The sequence below is a fragment of the Lactuca serriola genome, chromosome 7, assembly GCF_051521515.1.
Source record: "Lactuca serriola cultivar US96UC23 chromosome 7, Lser_US96UC23_V15, whole genome shotgun sequence".
NCBI classification, from domain to species: Eukaryota; Viridiplantae; Streptophyta; class Magnoliopsida; order Asterales; family Asteraceae; genus Lactuca; species Lactuca serriola.
In genome coordinates, this window is record NC_136414.1 from 22,690,413 (window position 1) to 22,714,713 (window position 24,301).

Genomic DNA, 24,301 nt, shown 5'->3' on the forward strand with positions numbered 1-24,301 from the left:
TGTTATCCTAAAATGCCCCTGATTAATTTAAAAAACATGTCCCCGTGCCTTTTCTTTCCCATGTATTTACAAAAATGCCACAAAAGATCCTAACCATTGCTTATTTTGATCTAACGATCTCTATTTGGTTCGCGGGTTCTTGGGAAACTATAGGTTCTCAAATGATCATTCTCTCTCTTATCTCTCTCTCTCTCTCTCTCTCTCTCTCTATATATATATATATATATATATATATATAAAGAGAGAGAGAGAGAGAGAGTCTAATCTAAAAGGAGAATTCGAAGTTGTCCTTGCAATTCAGCAAAGGCTGAAGAATTCTAAAGTGTTCTAAAGAGCACAACAACAAATTTAGTAAAAAAACAAAAGTAAAAAGTTGGTCTTGATGGAGATCGGAGGTATTCAGAAGAAGCAAAGTCCAAGCAGAAGCGCAAACACTTTTAGATATTCTAAAACATCGATCCTACATGTTTTGGTACTACACGAAGCGATTCAAGGATTGTCCGTACAATCGTACAATCTTAGAGAACAAGTTTGGCCTTTATGCTAACATGTATGAGGCTCATTGGCCTGCCATAATTTTAGGTCAACATTACTATAAATACATCTTGTTTATTGTACCCCAAGGATGGTCTAATAGTGTAATAGCAGGATTACGTGATCGTGTGAGGCATCATTAAGAGTGCATTAAATACATAAATCTTGTATATCATTCAATATAAATAAAGAGTCTCTAGTTTGCATGTGGACTAGCTAGCTTGTTCAAATAGATCAAGTAAATATTCTTCTATTATTGTTTAATCTTCTTTGCATAATTGTCTATATCGTTGTCTTTATATTTGTCGAGTTTGCATCTCAATACCAACATATTGGTGGAGAGAAAATTTTTGAAATTAAATGAATGGAAACTATTTGAGTTCATACATATCACAAAAAAATGTTGAATTCGTAACGTATATTTCCAGAAAGATAAGTTAGATATTGTTGATCTTTGATACTATTAGACTTTGACTTTTCATTTAGAAAACCTTGTAGATTTATTTTTTTATGGTCATGTATGCACGTCAATGATTGAAGTTTCTTTCTTCAAATTTAAGCGGCTTGAAATTGTCAAATTTGGTAGTTTCATTTTATGTGTTGGTAATTTGACAGGCCCATTTTTGTTTTTGTATGGTCCAATTCGCGAATTTGTTCGTATAATTGTATATCATTAACAATTTAACAAAGTTATAATAAAAATATGCTACGGATTGTGTACAGGGGTTTAAACTTTAAAGTATGAGAAGTCGGTGGAACCTATAATTACTCAATGAGTGGGTGTGAGATACCTCTCCAACTTGTGGTCAATTAGGAAAGTACGTGTAAAGTGACAAATACATTTACAGTTCTCAAATGGCTCTAAGCTTCAATGATGAGAATTCACTGTTCAACTTCGTCGTGAAAGAGGGAAATGGTGTCAAAGGTCTGGTGGAGTACTCCGGGCTCACGGAGGTGCCACCTCGGTTCATCCAACCTCCCAACGAGCGATTCGACAAGCAGCAAGCAGCCCCATCATCTGAAAACATGATCATTGATCTATCGGAGCTCGATGGTCCTAACCATGATCAAGTGGTCAAGGCCTTAGCCCATGCTGCTGAAACTCTAGGTTTCTTTCAGGTGGTGAACCATGGCGTGCCTTTGGAGCTTCTAGACTCGCTTAAAACTGCAACTCACCAGTTTTTTGACCAACCAGCTGAAAAGAAGGCGACATATCTCAAGGAGGTGAGTAACAATCCGATGGTCATGTATGCAACGAGCTTTGTTCCTGAGAAAGAGAAGGTTTGGATGTGGAGAGACTTTTTTAAGATGACATACACCAATGATGCTGATGCCCTTGAGTTTTGGCCTGATGAATGCAAGTAAGAGCCCACCTCAAATTACTAAAAAAATTTCAAGAAAACCCTGATGATCGATGATTATGTGTATGCTTGTAATTTTGTAGGGAAGTGGTACTTGAATACATAAAGACATCAACGGAGATGGTGAAAAAACTATTACAAGCACTAATTGGAAATCTTGGAGTGAAACTAAACGATTCTGGACTTGATCCATTTATAGGTTCAAAGTCAGTGCACATGATCTTCTACCCGACATGTCCAAACCCCGAGTTAACTATAGGAGTTAAGAAGCACTCCGATATGGGCACTCTAACAATGCTTCTACAAGATGACGTTGGTGGATTATACGTGAAAAAAGCAGGTGAAAACTTATCATCTGGAAACGAGGAGTGGGTCGAGGTTCCACCCACCCCTGGTGCTCTCGTCATCAACGTTGGCGATGTGTTACAGGTTAATTTCATGCTATGACTACGTAATTTCCTCCTTAAATGCATAATAATAACTTAGATTTGGTGTTTTCATGTGTTAGATTTTAAGCAACGGAAAGTACAAAAGTGCAGAACACATAGTGCGAACCACAAGCACTGCATCAAGATTGTCGATTCCTATATTCAATGCTCCGGTTCCTGTTGCAAAAATAGGACCATTTCCGGAGCTGGTGGCTCGTGATGGGGTCGCTAGATACAAGGAGGTCACATACAAAGAGTACACGAACAACATCATGCAGAAACCCCATGGAGGAAAGATGGCTCTTGAATTCGCGTCTGTTTAAGCTTTTATTCTCCATTTTAGTGGATTTATTGTTTGTAATAAAAGAGGAGTGGTGTACTCAATTCACTAGCTGTGGTTTGCAATTTGTTTACCAAAATATAAAAGTAATCTTGTCAAACTTTTATACCAAGAATAGAAAGCAGGTGACCCAACAACCTAAAATACGATTTCTTTTGGAAATTAAATGGATCAAATGTGTGCTACTGATTTTTAAGCGAGCAAATTGGGTGTAAGGGACTGTGGAAACAAAGGGAAAACAGAGAAAAAACAGTGGAATAAGAAGCTGAACTGAAATAAAGTTATTCTACTCCAAAGTGAAACAAATTACATTAACCAGAGGAGGAAAATAGCTGCTACTTTCTGTTACTTTTCTACTTCAAAAACAGCCAAATAGAACTTGTATTCAAAGCAAAATAATAATAATAATAATAATAATAATAATAATAATAAAATAACTCATTCTTCAAATCAAAGGAAACATGGGCCAAGGAATGGGTGGTTCAGTGGCCACCCCTTTTTTGTCGGATCCGTAAAGAGTGGGAGATTTCTATATAACCTTTTTTTAAGAGTACCCGCTATGGGTCTTAATACCAGTGTTATTGCCGACGTGGAGACCAAAAAACGTGGTTATAACGGGTGAACACCGCCTTCCTTCTCGTTTTATCCGGTTAACAGCTCATCTCGTTGCCGTTACCATAAGAATAAACGGGGCAAAAGGGCTATGTTGCCCGTTTTTGAACAGTCATATTCTTAAAAAAAAATCATTTTCTTTACATATAAATACATTACACTCATACATTTTTTATATTTTTATCTTTTTTCTCTCTATATTTTATACATCTAACCAAAACCCAAACACATAAAAATGGATCAAAATCCAAACACCCCTCCACCAAACCAAAACTCAAACACACAACCACACACAACATCTCCTATCGGGCTTGCCGGTTACGAGAACTACTTTAGCCTTCTATCGTCTCAAGTTCTGCCACAAATCTCATACCAAGGAGCCTATTTCAATCTTGCATCACCACTACTCCAATTTCCTAACTCACCTTATCTTCAACAAAATCTTTTCGGCCAAAATTCAAGTTTACAACAAAATCTTTTTCCCATGCAACCTCAAACATAACCACAACAACCTCAAACACAACCACCACCTCCAACTCAACCATCGGTTGAAACGTAAGCGAGAGGTAGTAAGAGAGGGAGAGGAAAAGGAAGAAGGAAAGGGAAAGCTATAGCACTTGATACGGAAAATGAGGAAGCTCCACATTGGTCGTTACCGAATGAAGAAAATGCTTTGGCGCAAGCGTGGTGTGGTACTTCAAAAGACGAATGTCGCGGAAATGGAATGAAGAAATGTACTTATTGGGAGGTGGTGCTCAAAAAATTTCACACTATATTGAAGAAAAACCGTATTGCAATACATACATGCTTAGTAGCAAATTGACTCAAATTAGTAGTCGGTGCACAAAATTCAATGATATTTACAACCGGCTTGAGGCGCAACAACAAAGCGGAACCATCGAATTTGATTTGTTCAAAGTTGCAAAATAACAATATCGGGTCGAAATGGGACATGTGTTCGAGTTTGAGAAAGCGTGGGAGTTGGTGCAATTTGATCCAAGGTGGAAAAGAACCCATACATCGTCGGAAGTTCAATCAAAGAGGTCTCGAAATTCGAGCTTGGTCGACGTGTCGGATGCACGGACTCACATCGACCTAAACGCCGACACCGATGAGATCCCGGATGATATTGAGGAGATCTCCCCACCACGAAGACCGCCCAGACGCGACAAAGCGAGACACGCTGCAAGGCATTTAAAGGAGGTTGAGGCAAAAGCAAAAGATGCGGCGGAAATGAAAGCAAAAATCGATGAGCACAATTTATCATACAAAGAAAAAATAGAGTTGAAACACCGCCACTTGGAATTCCTAGAAAGACATGCATGAGAGAAGTAGGAGCAAAAAGAGAGAGAACTAATAACACAACAATTGTCAAATCCTCGGACTAGCGAGGATGGTTTGTCGCCTCAAGATCTAACGGTGCTACAAGAGATGAATGATCAAATTAGAAAGAAGTATTTTGGTTAATTAAGATTAGTAGTAAAATGTTATGGTTTTACGTGTAATTTAGATGTTATTTGGGTTAATTATGACTAGGAAAAAAATGTTATCTTCTAAAATTAATGGTTTTTTTATTGTAATCTTAATTTTAGTATTTAGAAATTATATGTTTTTTTTGTTTTTTAAATATTATGTTTTACAAAAATATATTTATTTTATTAATTACAAAAAAGAAACATGAAAAAGAAAAAACAAACAAAACTCGAATTCGAAAAAAAAATATGACATGGAAAATATTTGTGTTATAACATTGTTAGAACATGAAAACCATTTCCTCTTTTTGGTGTTATAAGTTATAACACCACTATTTATATGACATATGAGGTGACAACCTATTGGTGTTGCATCTAATTGCACATACACAATACTCTAATAGCATTTGCCTTTTTCCAAGTGTACCCTATGTTTACCATATTAGCCGGAAATTTTGATTTTATATGAGTTAGATGTTACCTTATAAAAATGAAATCAGTTGAAAAGTTAGTTTAAATGCATTTAAAAAAATATGTTTTTTATAATTAATTATGGTTTTATTTGAATTTTTTTTAAATATCCAAAAAACTAGTCTAAATAGTTTTTTAAAACGCTACATTATAAAATATTCTTTAAAAATCTCAAAAAAAATTAGTTTATCAGCTAATCGTTAAACAATCAAAATAAAAATTCACAACATTTTAATTATTAAGTAACTCTTATAAGAATTCTAGAAGATGCCAATTATCATGTCTTTGTTTAGATTGAACCAACATATTGTTTCCAAAAACTCAAATTAAAGAAGATTGATTAAAACAACACCCTTGAATCATTAATCATAAAATTTTGTATTTAAATAATCTTAATATATATATATATATAAGTTAAATGATCTCGAAAAAATCACCAAATCAATCAAATTCAATCAACACATTTTGAAAAATACAAATAAATCTCTTTTTTGTTTTACCTTTTAGAAATAAAAACCAAATACTAAAAAGATATTGTTTTTTCTTTTGGAATGACGGAGAAGGTAGTATTAGAAGAAAAAAACGTTAGAAAAAAGGTTTTTAAATTATACATGTTTGACTGGATCCAACTTCCTTCTCATCATTAGCCAACAAACACATGTTCTTTGTTCATTCCCTCGCCTATATTTCTGGGTACAATTCGATTTTATGGTTTGACAAAGAACAAAACTTTGGTAGGAGACGTGAAGGCAAAACAAATTCAATTTTTTCAATTTATGAATATCTTTACTAGATATTAATGTTTTTATATGTGCATATGATATCCACCAAATTAGAAGTACTGAAGTGGAATTAGCATTAAACTTGGAACTATAAAAGATTACCTTGGAAACAACCATAGACTGAAAAATAACTATAAATCGGGGCTACAATAAAGCCTCAAGTTGTAGTAGAACACAAACCAACGTAGCTCTTTTCCTATTTCACTTGAAACAAAATACAAAGCACCAACAACTATCAAGCAGCAAACCATGTAGTCTGCATATAACACACATAACACGAAATTACCTAATGTGAAAGTTGTCGTTGATAGCTAGAGGTTAATTATTGTCTTGAAAGGAAAGTTACCTTCTTAAAATTGGAAAGTACTGTTTATAGTGAATATCCTTACCATAGAAAAAAAAAACATTTAGGCAGTGAACATCTAGGCCTCCATCTAGATTTCTGCAATATTCACTCAAAAAATAGAAGTGTAGAAGTGATGTCAAGTGAGAGAATGCCAAGCGGATCAACCACCAATATCGAACTTTCTCCCAAAAAAAAAAACTAAAACTTCAATTAAAGCATCAAAAACCCAGAAACAAATAAGCATGGGAAGATAATCGCAATAAAAAACCTTTATTGAAAATTAATTCTTCAATGAGTTGCACAAATCATGCACACTGAGTTTTCAGAAGGAGTGGGTGGAGATTGTGGATGCATTTATACTAATAAGTCAACAATAATCATGTATTAGGGCTCTAGGATTAGTCACAAAACGTACCTTTAGTAACCTGTAACACCCGCAAAAATCATGTTAAATTTAAACTTTTAAAAACATTTTAAATCTATTAACCATTACAAAACTTGTTTTCAAAATGTATCATATCAAAGTATCCCAAAAACAAAGTCATAAAAAGTGAGGAGTTGTACGATCACGCATTTGCCTTGCCATGATACACTGATGCACCTGAAACAATAAACTGAAACTGTAAGCCCGAAAGATTAGTGAGTTCCCCCAAAATACTCATACCCACAACAATACATATATAATCATAAACAACATACTATGGGTCCAATCAACCATCGGGTTGGAATACCCCAGGCCCTCAACCAACAGGTTGGAATGCCAACACACTATGAGTCCAATCAACCATCATGTTGGAATACCCCAGGCCCACAACCAACAGGTTGGAATGCCCACATACTATGAGTCCAATCATACTCGGGATGGAATACTCACGGCCCACAACCAACAGGTTGGAATGCCCAGGTCTATTGGCTTTCGCACAAAGCAGATAAGCCTCAACCACCAAACAAACATATGCACATATATAACAGATAATCGCATGACAGTCTATAAGCAGACAAACCGATTTAACAGATCATAACAACATAACACATCCTATCTACCAGGATACTGATCTAACGGATCATAGCAACATATAATATCCTATTTACCAGGATACTGATCTAACAAATCATACCACATAGCACATAATACCATCCTATCTACCAGGATACCGATCTAAACGATCATACCACATATCACATAGTATTATCCTACCCTCTAGGATACCGATCTAACAGATCATACTAGCATACATAACCAAATAACAATCCAAAGGGTCGGCCTTGGTGCCTTAGACCCTTGAGTATAGTGAGGATAATTCACCTGGCACTGTTGAAGTCCCGCAGATAAACTCCAGCTGCTGGTTGATAGATTCCCGAACTGTCAACATCAAACAATACCCAATTAATAATTGGGTTCCGAGCCCAAGGTCCAACTCACACTCCAAAGACCCAAAAGTCAAGTAATAGGCCTAAGCCCAGCATATGGCCCAATTTTTCAAATTGGGCTCAAACCTTTATAAGGTCTTACCATAAGGCCCAACCATTTAGTCCAGTCCAACATTCGACATTCTGATGGCCCGATGTCACATAATCATAAAGGCCCAAACTATGGCCCATCTATGGCCCAAATTTCCAAATTGGGCCCAAGTCTCTCACATGGGCCTTATCCTAAAGCTCATCTAATTATTTTGGTCCATTAACTTGTTCTTGGATAGCCCATCCATAGTCTAATCACCAAGGCCCAATCACAATCCCATAATATCATAATTAGTCCCTCCTTCCTCCATTTATTTCAAAACAATCCTTAATTTACCATTTAAACCCCTCCTTCTAAAAATCCTAACAAATCAAGTCCCGAAATTACCAATCAGCTCCCTAAGTCTTCAAGACCTCTCAATTTAAGTCCATTAATTACCAAACACACCATGACTTCTAAATTCCTTTTTCAAATTAAATCCAAAACTTACACTTTAACCCCCAGAGATTCAAATCTCGTCATTTGGCTTCCGGAAACCTACACCCCACTAAATATTATTTGATATCGGACTATAAAAACATATAATAATAATAATATAAATTGCTTCTCGAGGTTCCGGGTTTAGCAATAATTATCCCATTTTAAACAGGATGTTACATAACCACTACCGATAATGAATACGGCATACCTATAAAACGAAGGAGCAGCAACGAAGGAATCATACATAGATATTGAAATGGTTACTTTTACGTGGGTTTTGTGAGAGATTAAGAAAGGTCGAAGAAGGAGACATGTTGAATCAAAGGTTATTAAGAGTAACATACCTGAAATTAATTTCCATCGATGAATTAGACAACAAAAAGAATGGTGATCACAATCAGAAGCTATATTATATAGAATCAAATTAGAAGACGGAAGCACTTGAAGAAATTGATAAAAACATGGAATGATTTACAAAGAATGCTAACAGTTATATAGATTAACGCCTAGTTCTCGAGTTTAACCAAAAAAAAAGTCAGGAGAGAAAAGACAACAAAACAAAATTTTCTTTTGTGTTTCCGAGTTTGAGAGAAGTGGAATGAAAATTAATCATTTTGTTCTTTCTTTCCAAATCTTTCCAAATTGGAAGGAAAATTAGGAGGAAAAGTGATCCTTCGATTTCCCCCCACTTCCTTCCATTTGCTTCCTTTAATGAAACTTGGGAACATCAATTTCTTTTATTTTCTTCTCATTTTCGTCAATTTCCTTTCTTTTCTCTCGTTAAGTTGAACTCGATAATAGGGTGTAAAGATCGTGGGTAATGCATTTACTCGTTTACATAGGAGTAAATATGCACAGAAAGACGGAGAAGTTGAGTTTCTAAAAGGATAAGTAGGAGGTTGAAGACGTATTGGGACGTTGTGGGAGACCCTGGAGATGGAAGAGAGAACCATCAAAATAATCATAAATAATGAGTTATTGCGATACATATTGAAAATTGGGGAATTTGAAGGGCTGAGATGTTTCAAACAGTTATCCACTCACCGTCATCAAGAATATAAAAAAATTAAATGTATATGATCACAGAATGAATAATATTAGTGTCATGATACTTTACATAACTCGAGATTAATAAATGAAGAGGTGATGGTTCATGAGACTTATTGCAGCTTCGAATGCTCGATTTCAAATTGAATGTATGAATATTTGAGGCTTAGCTATCTAAAAATACTAAAGATGTAACATCATATTAGGTTAAGATCGTAACATCTCAGCATAGATCTTGTTGGTCAAAGACTTGGTTAGATGCGGGATCTACTCCACGGGGAGTGGTACGGACGTAGATGATATCATAACGACTTAGAAACATCTAAACATGATCATGATATTTTTCCGTTATAAAATCCCTAGGTACTATCTAGGGACTATCTTTGTTTGTGATGGGTGTGATGTGAAAAAATAGAAGGGGTCGTTAAACAATAATTTGTATTGAAATAAATTCCATTTTATGCGGGGAAATCTCCAATAAAGTCATAAAATTTTAGCATGATTTATGTTTTAGTCCTAAACTAAATTTTGTTTACAGAAAAGTCCCAAAAACCGGCAAAAGTTTGCATTTTGACCCTTTTTGACTGGTTGGAACCGGTAACAAATTAATTTTGGACTATTTCATAAATTGACCTAAAATATTGGAACTTTTCTGCAAAAACAAAAATATTAGGGTTTTTCTGCAAACAAAAACCTTATTATTATTATAATAGTCATTATTATATTAAAAATATAAATAAACATACTATTTTTTAAATTTGTTATTATTAATATTGTTAATAATACATATAATACGTTTAAATTAAAAAAAATATTAAAGACATTTTATAAAGGTGAATGTTGAGCGGATGGTAATGCTTTAAGCTTTGAAATCATGAAAGTATGTTTCTATATTCTAACTTTATATATGGTCATTTCACATTTGTTATTATTGTTTTTAATTCAGAATATTAACATTTAACAATTTAAAAGAAGCTACTGCTTTTTCAAATTGTTTACAAATAGTGAGCATGTGATATGCGTGTAAGTCTTGTGTGTAAGTATTTGAATTACCAACATGTGTGTTGCTCTTTTTCATTACTTTATCCTTGTGGTTTTTTGGAAACATAGCAGATATAGTGTGATAAAGCTAAATAAATCATATTATTTTCTATTAAATAAGATATTTTAATTAATATTTTCGAATTTTAATATGGGCCACCAATGTAAATATTTATTGTGGATCTGTTGGATTTGAAAAGAAATCATTATGTCTTAAGAAATTTTTTATACAAAGTGAAAAATCTTTTTATCTTAAACTATTTATACATAATTTTACAAATAAGCAACTTCTTTTAAATTGTTAAGTGTTAATATTTTAAATTGAAAACAATAATAAGAAATGTGAAATGATCATATACAAAGTGAGGACATACAAACAGATATTTATGATTTCAATGTTTAAAGCATTACCATCACCACCACCTTCACCTTTAAATAATTTTTTTAATATATTTTTTTATTTAAGTATATTTATATGTATTATTAAAAATATTAATAATAATGAATTTAAAAATTAATATACTTGTTTATATTTTTAATATAATAATAATAATAATAATAATAAAGTTTTTGTTTGCAGATAAGTTCTAATATTTTTTTGCAAAAAAGTTTCAATATTTTAGGTCATTTTCTGAAATAGTACTAATATTTTAGGTCAATTTATGAAATAGTCATAAATTAATTTGTTGTCGGTTCCAACCGGTCAAAAATGATCAATATGTATACTTTTGCCGGTTTTTAAGATTTTTTCTTTAAAAAAAAAAAAAGGACTAAAACCGGGAGAAAACTTTTGGAGATTTCCTTCATTTTAGCGAGTATTTACAAAACCCTACTGATTAAACCCCCAGTCCAATCGCCAAAATTATCAATGGCTTCCAACGTCATCTTTCGACGGTTCAATTCGTTTCGCCATTTTCAAGCTCGACCTTTCTCCTCTGTGTTAAACCCTGATTCTACCACTCCTCTCTCCAGCAAAGAGAAATCACGCGCCGCTCTTTCTCTCCTCAAAATGGAGAAGAACCCGGAACGCATCATCGATATCTGCCGTGCCGCTTCACTCACACCGGAATCACATCTAGATCGCATAGCATTTTCAATCGCAATTTCGAAGCTCGCGGATTTGAATTACTTGCAGGGTATACATGATTTCATCGAAGAGTTGCTTACAACACGACCGGATTTGAACAACGAGAAGTTCATCTCTCACGCTATTATCTATTACGGTCAAGCTGGGTTGTTAGACAATGCATTCCAACTGTTTGATAAAATGTCCCAACTGGGTGTTGCTCAAAATGCAAAATCTTTAAATGCGCTGCTGTTTTCTTGTATGTTTGCGAAGAAATACAATGAGGTGAAGCGTGTTTATCTCGAGTTTCCATTGAAATACGGGGTGACACCTAATCTTGATACATACAACACTGTGATCAAGTCCTTTTGTGAATCAGGATCATCAAGCTCATGTTATTCAGTGATTTCCGAGATGGTTAGGAAGAACTGCAAACCAAATGCAACCACATTTGGTACTTTGATTGCTGGATTCTACAAGGAGGAGAAGCTTGAAGAGGTTGGAAAGGTGTTGGAATTAATGAGGAAACATGAAGTTCCAATAGGGATCTCAACATATAACACCAGAATTCAAAGCTTGTGTAAGCTCAAGAAAACAAATGAAGCAAAAGAGTTGCTTGATGGGCTTATGTTGAGTGGAATGAAACCAAATTCGGTCACTTATTGTCATTTGATTCATGGATATTGCAAAGAGGGGAAGTTGGATGAAGGCAAGAACTTGTTTCACAAGATGATCAACAGTGGCTTTAAACCTGATAGTGATTGCTATTTTACACTGGTTAATTATTCGTGCAAAAATGGTGATTTTGAAGAAGCATTGAAGGTTTGCAAACAGAGTATGGAGAAAGATTGGGTGCCGAATTATTCGACTATGAAGATGCTTGTTGAAGGGCTTGCAAAGAGTTCAAAAGTTAATGAAGCAAAGGAGCTTGTTGAGAAGATGAAGGAGAAGTTTCCAAAGAATGCCTACATGTGGATCGAAGTAGAAGAGACTTTAGCCAAATCAGAGGATATATAAGATGATATAATGACAAGTTTTGTGCGTTTTTACATCTTTTAGGGTTAAATGCAAGAAAAGTAAATGTACTTTTCTGTTTTTCCTCATAGCATTGTTGTTTAACTTTTTCCTATTATAACATTGTACTTTCTAAATGCTTGAGAAGTATTTACTTTCTATTTTTTCCACATCGTTAGTCTCAAATATCCATGTTAAAAGTTGCTGTAAATAGCATTCTAATAGATTGATGTTATAATATATAAGACATGAACAAAATCTCTGTTGAATTTCATAATATTACTTTTTAATCACACAACTAGTTTAAGTTTATGAAAACTAAAAAAAGACTATTAATAATTGACGTACTAAAATCATCAAGAAAACTGAAAAAGACTTCTGATAATTAGTCAAAGAAGATTTAGCATTTTGAGCAACACTCGGTTGAGACATTTCATCAAACAGTTGAAGGGCATTGCCCAACAACACATGCAGCTTGATTAATTTGTGTTTTTTGGGATAAAAAAGAAGTGGATCAACTGTTGAAAGGGATTGAACCCGACGTGAATCGAACACGCAACCTTCTGATCTGGAGTCAGACGCGCTACCATTGCGCCACGGATCCTGTTGACATAGACGTCGCTTTCAATATATTTATCACATATTAGTAATTGACATTTATAAAATAGTAATATGTTTGTTGATATAAAACAAGATTGTCAGATTGTAAGTTGGTAAGTACACTTTAAGAAGCATTAAATTACGATTTCCTTATAGAATTTTTTTATTGGTTTCTTTGTAAACTATGTGACTGTTTCAAGCCATGATACATGCAATTTGACTTAGTATTAGAATCTTTTTAAAACTAAAATGGCTTTGATGGAAAAAAAAAAAAATTAATCATGGTTTATCTGATTTAAGTAAAATATATTAGTTTTATGAAGTTTATCTTTTTTTATGAACATATTATTTTTTTTATATATCCATGTCACATTTTTTGTAAAGTTAATTTCTCAGGGTCCAAGTGCTCAACATGACTTTGATTTTAGTTTAGACTTTAGACAACAGATATGATGAGGGAAACTTCAACTACGATATCTTCGTTTTTGTAGACTGGAAAATGCAAACTAATCGAGCTGACTTAGAGTTCATCAAACGTTATCAATTGAAGTGAAAAGTCTTCTTTATGCAAACTTAGGGGCTTAATTGATTCATTTGTGTTATTTGAAATAAATAAAAAAGTATCAACAGTTGAAAGGGATTGAACCCGACGTGAATCGAACACGCAACCTTCTGATCTGGAGTCAGACGCGCTACCATTGCGCCACGGATCCTGTTGAAGTACACGTCGTTTTCAGTGTACTTAACACATATAAGTAATTAAAAATTACTACAAAATAGTAAAATATTTTCTTGTATACATCTGCCAAAGTGCCAATTACCAAGAAACATGATTATTTTTCACACAAAAGCTTAAAAATATTATTACCAAAGAAGACCTTAAGCTAACCAGGTCGATTTTATGAATAGAAAGACTTTTCTTACAAACAAGAAACTCCATTAATGGAGATGAGAGCTTAATTAATAGCTGCAAAATCAAGTGACTTCTTTCCTTCGTGAGCATTCCCAAAGAAGTTGTTCATGTATTCTTGGAATAAGAGTTCCCTATATCGAGCAACCCCATCGCGAGCCACCAACTCTGGCAAAGGACCTATCTTTGCCACCGGAAGCGGGACGTTGAATATCGGGACCGATACTCTCGATGCACTGCTTGTGGTTCGTACCCTGTGTTCTGCACTTTTGTACCTCCCATTGCTTACAATCTACAACATCAAAACACCAAACAATCAAAATTTAATTACAAGAACACCATTACAATTAAACGTGTGCGAAATTTTAATTAGTTACGGCATGAAAACTTAATTAACCTGTAAAATATCGCCAATATTAATCACAAGAGCACCATCGATGGGTGGAATCTCAATCCACTCTTCGTTTCCTGATGATGAGTTTTCACCTTTTTTCACGTATAATCCACCGATTCCATCTTGTAGAAGCACCGTTAGGGTGCCCATATCCGAGTGTCGCCCAACACCAACGGTCAGCTCCGGGTTCGGGCAGGTCGGGTAGAAGTTCATGTTCACCATCCTTAAACCCATAAGCGATTCAAGTCTTGAATCGTCTAAATTCACTTCAAGGTTTCCGATTAGTTCTTGTAATAGTCTTTTCACCATCTCCTTTGATGTCTTTATGTACTCCAGTGCCACTTCTCTACAAAACACAAGCATATAGTATATACAAATAAACTTATTATCATGCATATGCTGCATGCTAACATAATTTTTCCATTCCAAAGTTAAAAATTCTTACTTGCATTCATTAGGCCAGAACTCAAGAGCATCGGAATCATTGGTGTAAACCATGTTAATATAATCTTTCCATTCCAAAGCTTTCTCTACCTCAGGAACAAAGCTTGTTCCATATTTGACTATCGGACTAGGGCTCACCGCTTTCAGATACACCGCCTTCTTTTCAGGTGGTTGGCTGAAAAACTGTTGGGCTGAAACTTTGAGCGAGTCAAGAAGCTTCAATGGTACACCATGGTTCACTACCTGAAAGAACCCTAGGGTTTCAGCAGCATGGGCAATGGCCTTGACCACTTGATCATGGTTAGGTCCATCGAGCTCTGATAGATCAATGGCCATGTTTTCCGGCGATGCGGTAGCTGTTTGTTGCTTGTTGATTCGCTGGTAGGGTGGTTGGATGTAGCGGCTAGGGACCTCTGTGAGGCCGGAGTCCACCAGACCTTTGACACCGTTGCCATCTTTTACCACGAAGTTGAAGAGTGTGTTATCATCGTTGAAGCTTGGAGCCATTGGAGAACTGTAAATCTACTTGTGTCTTTGTGCTTTACTGATTAAACATCTCGATCATTAATGCCTATAAATAGTCTTGTATGTCATGGTTTACTTCATTTTTTTTTGTCTATTTTATTAGTCATGTTGCGATTCTGTTGCTATATGTGTTTAAAGGCATGGTCCAGGCCCCATAAGTAGGCAATGATAATACTCTTTCACCAAACGAGGATTGATAATATACTATGTAAAATTGTAAATTGGCAGAGACCAGTTGATTCAATTAAGAATTAACTCATTTATATATTTAATAGTTATCAAGATTAGTAAAACCAATTGGCTTAGCAATAGTAGCCTTTAGGTTTCATACTTTGGCCACCGGATTTTCATTTTCATATATTGGGCAGATTTGGTCCTTATATTTTTTGGGTTTCAGACTTTGGCCACAAGAGTTTTGTATATTGACAGCTTTTGTTCATATATTTTTGTATATTCGCAGGTTTGGTCCCAAAGTTTTGGGATTTGGACTTCAACAATAAGATTTTTGTATATTTCCATGTTTGGTCCATATACTTTAGTATGTTGGCAGGTTTGATCCTCCCACAAAGCGGGGATAATATCATTCTAGTTATCAATAATTAATAATTTCATATAAATGACCAAAAGAAGCAAAAAAAAAATCAAATAATTAACTTTTCAGTATATATTTATCATTAATTAATCATCCAATATACTCACTAATTTACGAAAATGCTTTCTCGTATATCGAAATTTTACTTTTTAAAAAATGCTAAAATAAGGTCATATTGTACCATACTTTCATATTTCTTGTTACCTTGTGTACTTCATTTTCAATCAATGGGAATATACTAGCCATTTTTCCTGCATAACTTTTTAATCATGTCCTTCAACTTAAACATTATAATGTTTGATCACACAAGAAAGATTTAAAGTGACTTACGTTGGCTAGTTTTCTAATTCCTACCTTTAAATTGAATTACATGTTTTTCTCGTTCAATGCTCAACTCTGTTATTACTTATTTAGGCTATTCGTGCGATACTAGGTTGTAATATTCCTTGCATGGGCCATTCATGATATTGGAACTATGCATGTTGTCACAAAAAATTAGGGACTTTCCATAATTAGCATGGTGTGACATTGAGCGAAGCTCAGTGTCCTAGTTCTAGTAATGAGCTAGATCGATCATATATATATATATATATATATATATATATATATATATATATATATATATATATATATATATATATATATATATATATATATATGGTTAGGTTCATATGAGACCACTAGATTTTGTTAGACGAGGAGACCAAATCTTGACCACTCATCTTGAATAATCAAAGGCTGATGTTAATTTAGATTAAACCATAAAATAGGCGGTGGCATTTTTGTAAATTAATGAAGCTTTTGGATTAGATCAAGACACGGAGGGGCAGAAATGGAATTTTGCATTCTTTTTCATTCAGCACACAAAAACACCCGGTATTCTTCCTAAAAACCCTAGATACGAACACTAAAACTCATTTGATCCAAATCTCAATCATCGTTCTGCTTCCTAAAATTCATCTTCCGATTGTTACACGAAAACCCTCGATAATCAACTAAAACACTAACTTCTTGTGATTTTGAACTCGTCATCTTCGATTTCTCTTTGGATCGATTTCATTTGTGGAGTTCTGCACTTTAATCCCTCGATAAAACCCTAAACTGACTTACTTTGATTCTTATCGAATATTTCTATCAAAGAAAATGGATATATCAACACGTGCTTCGGAATCTACACCATCAGATCATCTAAATGACATTATTACCAAAACTTCTCAAGAAATTCCAGGTATTTTCAATAGTTCTGTTAATTATCATTATATATATCATTGTTCTCGTTTGATAACAAGGATATTGCTTCGAGAATTGATCTTCTATTGTTGCTCCATTCTCCAAATCTACATACTATTAGTGATTAGGGTTAGACAAATACCCATTATTAGGATCATAAAGTGAAATAGGTGAAACGAAATGAAATAAGATGCAAGATATACCATACCTTCAAGAAGTAAGCAAAAATGTAGAAAATAACATTAAATTAATCTGCAAAATCGGTAGTAATCAAACTAGCAGGAGTAAGGACCTTGTGCAAATGCATTTCAAAGTACTGAAGATTTTACCGATGTTTCAAAAATGGCTGGTTTGAGAGATTTTTAGAATCGTTTGATTGGTACCTTGTTGAAAGATGAAATTAGGTGACAATTCCCTGGTATAAATATTATGATTAGATTTTTTATTTTTCTAAACAGAACATATAACATATGAAGGAAAAATGATGATCAATTAAAGAATGAAGAAAATACTTTTAGATTGCTACACTTTTAAGCTCAATCTTTGACTTTATAGTTTATAATTCTAATATTATGCAACTCTTTGTACTAACATTAATTATTTTCATGCAGCTAATATTATAACAAGAATGACAAAATCAAAAATAAAAATGATGACAGCGGGTAGAAGTAACGAAGTGGAAACTTCAACAGGCAAATGGTTGGTTCAAAAAAGAAAATTTGTTTCAGATTAATCATAAATCTAAGTTGATCTTCTGATTCCAACTCCTTATTCTCATTCTACTTGAAATTCATCTTCCTCCCCAAGAACTCTTCACTACAAAATGCTAAAAACATCCCTCCCGATTCCGTTTTGTTCGACAAATCTTCCATAATACATCGTGGTTTCGTCGATCTGAAGCGATTTCCGATCCAAATGTTGTTCAAGAATACATTTTGTTTCCCAAATCCCTCGATAAAAACCCAATCTCTAGAGAAACCCCTAAGCTCGTATATACCTAAGCTCGATCGAGAATACATTTGTTTCCGATAAAAACCACCTTCCCAAATCTCTCGAGAAAAGCCCTATGAAACTGAATTAAAAATCTTCATCTGATTCAAAAAAATCAAATTTATCCCTTTCGGGTTAGATTTTGGATTTTGATTCTGATTATGAAGCTACCGATTTTGATTAGGATCATCAAAAACGGATCGTTCAACACAATCTGGTAAGATAAAACTACTATGTCTTTTAGTTTGTTTTTTATACAATTCTGTTTTCTATGAATCCATGGATTAAGTTTGAATCACTTGTAAAAACATAGTATATGTATTAAAGTTTGATTTTTGTTGTTGAAATAATACTAGTGTTATTATATTTGTTCTAATTCATGAAATTTTTTAGTGTAGCAATGGAATTGATTACTGCAAAAAGGGTTGGTGGAATATTCACTTAGGAACATAGGTTTTATGGATAACAAAAATATTGAAATATTGTGTTGCATGTATTTTGCAAAGCTTTATACACATACCATACATAATCTCAAGATGGAAATATCTGAAGAAACAAGGGAATGGAGAAATTCCATTATAACGACTTTGATCATCATCATTTTGTGCATTCCTCATGTCATTCTCATACTGAATGTGAATACCTAGTTAACCTTGGATAAATCACATGTGGAGAATTCAACTAATATTTGTACTGATAATAACAATATGTAATTGAACACATGTGATCATTTTACAAAGATTCAAGTTACATATTGGTTATATTGGTTAATAAATGAAATTTTGTTGCCATAATGGCTAAAAGGTAAAGTATAATGTCTATATTAGTAGCAAGAGTAAAGTGTGTTACTATTTTACGTAATTTTAAGTATTATGATATAACAATCTTATGGTTTCATAATTGATATGCTAGGTATTCTGATAAGATAAACCATATGTACTTCATAACTTGATTTTTTTTATTTGGATGATATAGGATTTTTTACACATTGAAGTCTAATTGTTTATCATTTTTTATAGTATAAAATACGAGTTTATAGTTTATAACATCAATCTTATGGAATGTTTGTGTTAACATTAATGTAACACATGTGATCATTTTATAGAGGTTCTATATATTTATTATATTGGTTAATCAATAAAATTACGTTGTTATAATGGGTAAAAAGTAAAGTACCATGTTTATATTAATAGCAAGAGTAAATCGTGTTGTTGTTTTCTGTAATTCTAGGCATTATGATATGACATGCTTATTGTTCATAGATTATATTCTAGGAAATTCTAGGTATTATGATTTTACATGTTTTGGAATGTTGCAACAATTTGAACTTTATTTTAAATTTTGTATAATATATAATAAAATTTATTCGTTAAAAAAACAAATATAGTTATAAAACATTGTCTATATTAGTATCAAAGTTAAAGTATGTTGCTATTTTACATAACTCTATGTATTCTAATATTACATGTGTATGGTTCATTCTTGATAATCTATGTATTCTGATAAGATAAATTGTATTTTGATATGACATGCTTATGGTTCATAGATGATATTCTAGGAAATTATAGGTATTCTAGTTTTACATGTTTTAGAATGTTGCAACAGTTTGAACTTTATCATAAATTTCATATACTATATAATAAAATTAATTAGTTAGAAAAACAGAATATACTTATACTATATTGTCTATATTCGTATCAAAGTTAAAGTATGTTGCTATTTTTCGTAATTCTATGTATTATAATGTGACATGCTTATGGTTCATTCTTGATATTCTATGTACCCTGATATATAATAAATTATACGTTACTTCATAAATGATTATTTTTTCTGCGTATTCTAATTTCATTTGATATTCTAAGTTATATTTACTTTTCAGGAATATGAAAAACATTTGAAAATGTGTTCAAAATAGTTTTAGTTAGAAAATAGAATATGGAAGAAATTATTTCTAATTATGTATCTATGTTTCCAAATGACAATAGAACAAAAGTATGACAAAGAAGTTCAATGACTTATTTTCAGGCACTATGTTTTCAAGTACCAATAAGCCAGAAAATGAAAAATAGCAGGTTGGAGTTAAAGAAACACAGAAACAAGGAACATGGAAATGGTTGAAAGCTGAAGATGGCAACCAAGTGAATAATTTTTATTTTGTTGATGTAGGTTGATGAAATAAAGAATTGAAGCAAGAGATGCACTGGAAACGAGTGAAAAATAGAATTGTTGTAAATTTGAAAGTTTGAAAAAGTGGTTATGTAACATGAAAGAATTTTCTTTTGTTATTTTTTTTAAAATTAGATATTAATGATTACTTAATGTTTTGTAAGTAAGTTGGTATGGTTGATTATATGATTACTGTTTAATTCTATGTTTGGTAATATGATAACTACTTAATGGAATGGGTGGAAATATGATTAGTCCTAATGTACATGTATATTGTTCTAAAATAAATAATATATATGTTGTTTATACATATAGATTGTTCCTACATAATAATATTATATACTAACTCCTAACATGTATAAAATTAGAATATTCTGAAAGAATAAAATATGTTGTATGTACATATAGAATATTTTTACAAAATAATGTTATAGTTTGAGTGGTAACATGTATAGAACTATAATATTAAAATTAGAATATTCTAATTTGTAAAAGTTGATTTGTTTTAAGTTGATTATTATGAATATTATGGTTTCATTTAATTACTTGATATTATACTTATTATGATTTATTTTTAATTTAATTATTCTAATTATTATGATATCGTTTAATAAGTTATATTCATAAAGAATAATGTTATAGGTTAGATACTAACATGTATAGAAGTAGAATATTCTAAAAGAACAATATACATGTTCAATGTACATATAGAATATTCTTGTAGAATAATGTTATAGGTTGAGTACTAACATGAATAGAAGTATAATATTATAATTAGAATACTCTGATTTGCAAAAGGTGATTTGTTTTAAGTTGATTATTCTGAGTATTATGATTTCGTTTAAATTTGGATGTACTGTTAATAAGACGTAATTAATGCGTATATATAGAATATTCTAATAGAATAATTTTGTATTTTGTCTGTTCATGTAGAATAATATGCATAATGTTCTTGGATAATCTAAGTTATATGTAAAATATTCTAATATTATGAATGTAGCACCTGGTTCCTGGTATGTAAATCTTATTGAGTATTTTCCTTCTTTTTAGCCTTGGACTCGGCGAGTCATAGGTCCGACTCGCCGAGTAAGGACGGGACCCGGGACATGTTTAAGTTGGCGACTCGGTGAGTCCATATTCTGGACTCGGCGAGTCACCGCTGTTGGATGAAACCCTAAGTTTCAGGGGTTGCACCCTATTTAAACGATGTTTTGTGCCTCATATCCGCCCCCATTGCGTCCAGAACACTCCCTCTCGAAGCTCTAACTCCTCTTTTGGTAATTTGGGTGATTTTGGTGCATTTCTTTGAAGTTTTGGAGAGAAGAAGAAGGTAGATCAAGAGGAGAGGAAGAAGATCCAGAATCTTTGTGCCATTTCAGAACTTTTAGAGGTATTGGACTCGAAACCCTCTCTGTCCCTTCATTATTATCTCATTGAGAGCTTGTGATAGCCATTTCAAGGCTTCATCTAGTCTTGACCTTTGTGTAATGAGCTTATAGTGTTGAGGGACTTCGGATCTAGGCATGTTTGGGCTCTAAGGGCTCGGATCTGTAGCCTTGATGGACCCTCATTGCTTGAAAACTTTGGATCTACCATTTTAAGTACATTTTGAACCCTAAAATCCGTATTGGTGAATATCTACACGTAAAGTCGGAAACTTTACGTGCGATTCGTGTTCTAGGAGTCCAGATCTGTGAATGGCATGGACTGGAATCGAGCAAATCTGTGTATTTAGTGGGTGCATGGCAACGACTCGGCAAGTCGTTCATGTGACTCGGCGAGTCTGTTCGCGAGTCTCCGAGTTTGTCCCCTTTTCGTAGTGTCGAGTGAGCAGTGAGTCACGGGGTGTGACTCAGTGAGTCGGAAGCTGAACTCATCTATGGAGGAACTCGGCGAGTCAATGCCCTGACTCGGCGAGTTCAAGACAATCTCCTTAGATCAAGAACAGACTCGGCGAGTTGTTCATACAACTCGGCGAGTCGCAGCATAAGTGTTCTTCGGATGAAGATGGACTCGGCGAGCTGTTCATACAACTCGGCGAGTCTTAGCATAAGTGTTCATCGGATGAAGATGAACTCGACGAGTTGTTCATACAACTCGGCGAGTAGGATGAAGGACTTGAATATCAGTTTAGAAGGAGAACTTGTCGAGTCGTCGCCTAACTCGACGAGTAGAAACAGGATTCAGGACAATCGTTTGGGTAGAGACTCGCCGAGTTGGAAAGCCAACTCGGCGAGTCGGGTCAACTGAAAGTTGACTCTGACTTTGACTTAAGGCATGATCAGGGGTAAAATGGTCATTTTACCCAAAGGACAGTTAGCAGTGTTTGATTGAGTATGTTGTGGGAATTGCAGCCGGAGGATTTCCGGAGCAGCAGCAGCAGTAGTAGACAGTCAGTTCCCGATCAGATCAGCAGCTACTTCGAGGTGAGTTACCTTCCAGTAGCGGTGGGTCTACGGTCACAATGCCGGCCCACCAGTAGGAGTTGTATGTTAGATGATTGTCTTTGTGATATCATCTAGGTTTGTTACTACCCGATATGTTATATGCTAGCATGATATGTTATATAAGATAGAAGTAGAGATCGGTTGATAGGACTGAAGGGTAGTTCAGACACCCCAGAAATGTCTAACAATACGTGATGATATGTTTCCATGCTGGCTTGTTATGTTATATGCGATAGAGGTAGTGGGAGGGGACTAGTCCCCGAGGATCGGTTGTTAGGACCGACGGGTAGTCAGCACCCCAGAATGGCTTGACACGGGTAGGACGGCACCCCAGAATGGCCGCACGGGTAGTCGGCGCCCCAGAATGGCCGTACCGGGTAGTCAGGCACCCCAGAATAGCCTGGCAGTAATTGTGTTATGTGTTTGCATGGTATGTGGTAGGTTGGGGGAACTCACTAAGCTTTGTGCTTACGGTTTTCAGTTTTGGTTTCAGGTACCTCCTCAGCTAGGGGAAAGGAGCCGGCGCGGTAGCAGCATGTCACACACACACACTCTCTGGTTTCCGCAGTTACGAGTTTATTCTGGGATTGATACTCTGATATTTGATTGATCGAATGTTGTGGTTTTCAACTTGGTTTTCGATGTGAAATGGTTTAATCAAACAATGTTTTAACTATTGATGCTTTTATGTAATGTTTTATAACGAAATTTTTGGACGTGAAAATTGGGTCGTTACAATGAAATTGTATGGAATATGCTGATATTAATGTGTAATATTCTAAATTATGATATAACATTGAAAATGAACTTATATTACATAAGATTCTAATATTATATTTAATATTGAATATACATAACATTCTAACAGAATAATTTAATTAGGTTGTCTATATTTAAGTTACAACTTAATATTCTTATAGAACAATGTTATAGGCTGTTTGTATATGTAGAACATTCTAAATAGAATGTAGCACTAAATGATTATATGAACATCAAATATCGAACCAGAAGATAACAATATATATGTAAGAAACTTAAAATAATGCACAATTTATTTGTGAATACCAATGTAAAAGTAAAAACATAGAATATAGTGTTATCGTTTTATTCAATTACCTCAAATACATCATTTGAAACCAAACCAAAAAAAATATAAGCAAATTTACAACATCCCACTACATAGAATGAGACTCTCCAGGAAATTATTATCGAGCCACATTCTCTACAGTTCCATTCAAGACTTACCTAAAAAGTTGTAATGATAGAAAACATGAAAGTTTTAGCTAATTTCATAATTGTATGTACCACTTTACACTGTGAAAGGGGTTTAATGGGTATTAGGATATATATATATATATATATATATATATATATATATATATATATATATATATACTGCAATAACAATGTTTAAAGTTGCACAAATGTAAAGAACAAATTCATTAAGAAAGAAATAAAGAGAGTGCAAGGAGTAAATTAAACCAACATCCTCATTACAAATTTCGATTCTAAAGATGAACAAAGTCCTCATCATCCATCAACTTCTA

At 33.7% G+C, this 24,301-nt stretch overlaps 3 protein-coding genes and 2 non-coding genes across 5 annotated transcripts; 2 read left to right on the forward strand and 3 right to left on the reverse strand.

The window, feature by feature from the left end:
- The first annotated feature begins 1,261 nt into the window (after positions 1-1,261).
- Positions 1,262-2,763, forward strand: LOC145062734 (scopoletin 8-hydroxylase-like). The gene is made up of 3 exons (XM_079010326.1): positions 1,262-1,895; positions 1,979-2,324; positions 2,404-2,763. Exons 1-3 carry the CDS (start codon positions 1,390-1,392, stop codon positions 2,644-2,646), a joined length of 1,095 nt encoding a protein of 364 aa, XP_078866452.1. The 5' UTR covers positions 1,262-1,389; the 3' UTR covers positions 2,647-2,763.
- An 8,414-nt stretch (positions 2,764-11,177) lies between these two features.
- Positions 11,178-12,628, forward strand: LOC145063631 (small ribosomal subunit protein mS79 (rPPR3b)-like). The gene has a single exon (XM_079011227.1). The coding sequence runs from the start codon at positions 11,245-11,247 to the stop codon at positions 12,457-12,459; it is 1,215 nt and encodes a 404-aa protein (XP_078867353.1). The 5' UTR covers positions 11,178-11,244; the 3' UTR covers positions 12,460-12,628.
- A 360-nt stretch (positions 12,629-12,988) lies between these two features.
- On the reverse strand, positions 12,989-13,060 carry TRNAW-CCA (transfer RNA tryptophan (anticodon CCA)). Its single transcript has one exon. It is a non-coding gene; the product is annotated as a tRNA-Trp (tRNA).
- Positions 13,061-13,697: 637 nt separating this feature from the next.
- On the reverse strand, positions 13,698-13,769 carry TRNAW-CCA (transfer RNA tryptophan (anticodon CCA)). The gene has a single exon. It is a non-coding gene; the product is annotated as a tRNA-Trp (tRNA).
- Positions 13,770-13,833: 64 nt separating this feature from the next.
- Positions 13,834-15,412, reverse strand: LOC145064939 (2-oxoglutarate (2OG) and Fe(II)-dependent oxygenase superfamily protein). Its single transcript, XM_079012301.1, has 3 exons — positions 14,806-15,412; positions 14,364-14,706; positions 13,834-14,258 (listed from the first exon to the last, which is right to left on the reverse strand). The coding sequence occupies exons 1-3, from the start codon at positions 15,309-15,311 to the stop codon at positions 14,013-14,015; spliced, it is 1,095 nt and encodes a 364-aa protein (XP_078868427.1). The 5' UTR covers positions 15,312-15,412; the 3' UTR covers positions 13,834-14,012.
- Between the last annotated feature and the right edge of the window lie 8,889 nt (positions 15,413-24,301).

What these genes read in the sequence shown, in the direction of transcription:
- LOC145062734 (XM_079010326.1), top strand. Translation starts at nt 1,390, where the DNA reads ATGGCTCTAAGCTTCAATGATGAGAATTCACTGTTCAACTTCGTCGTG. An exon ending in TTTTGGCCTGATGAATGCAA is followed by an intron (nt 1,896 to 1,978) that starts GTAAGAGCCCAC and finishes GTAATTTTGTAG; the next exon opens with GGAAGTGGTACTTGAATACA. An exon ending in ACGTTGGCGATGTGTTACAG is followed by an intron (nt 2,325 to 2,403) that starts GTTAATTTCATG and finishes TTCATGTGTTAG; the next exon opens with ATTTTAAGCAACGGAAAGTA.
- LOC145064939 (XM_079012301.1), bottom strand. Translation starts at nt 15,311, where the DNA reads ATGGCTCCAAGCTTCAACGATGATAACACACTCTTCAACTTCGTGGTA. An exon ending in TTCTGGCCTAATGAATGCAA is followed by an intron (nt 14,707 to 14,805) that starts GTAAGAATTTTT and finishes TGTGTTTTGTAG; the next exon opens with AGAAGTGGCACTGGAGTACA. An exon ending in ATATTGGCGATATTTTACAG is followed by an intron (nt 14,259 to 14,363) that starts GTTAATTAAGTT and finishes TTGATGTTGTAG; the next exon opens with ATTGTAAGCAATGGGAGGTA.
- LOC145063631 (XM_079011227.1), top strand. Translation starts at nt 11,245, where the DNA reads ATGGCTTCCAACGTCATCTTTCGACGGTTCAATTCGTTTCGCCATTTT.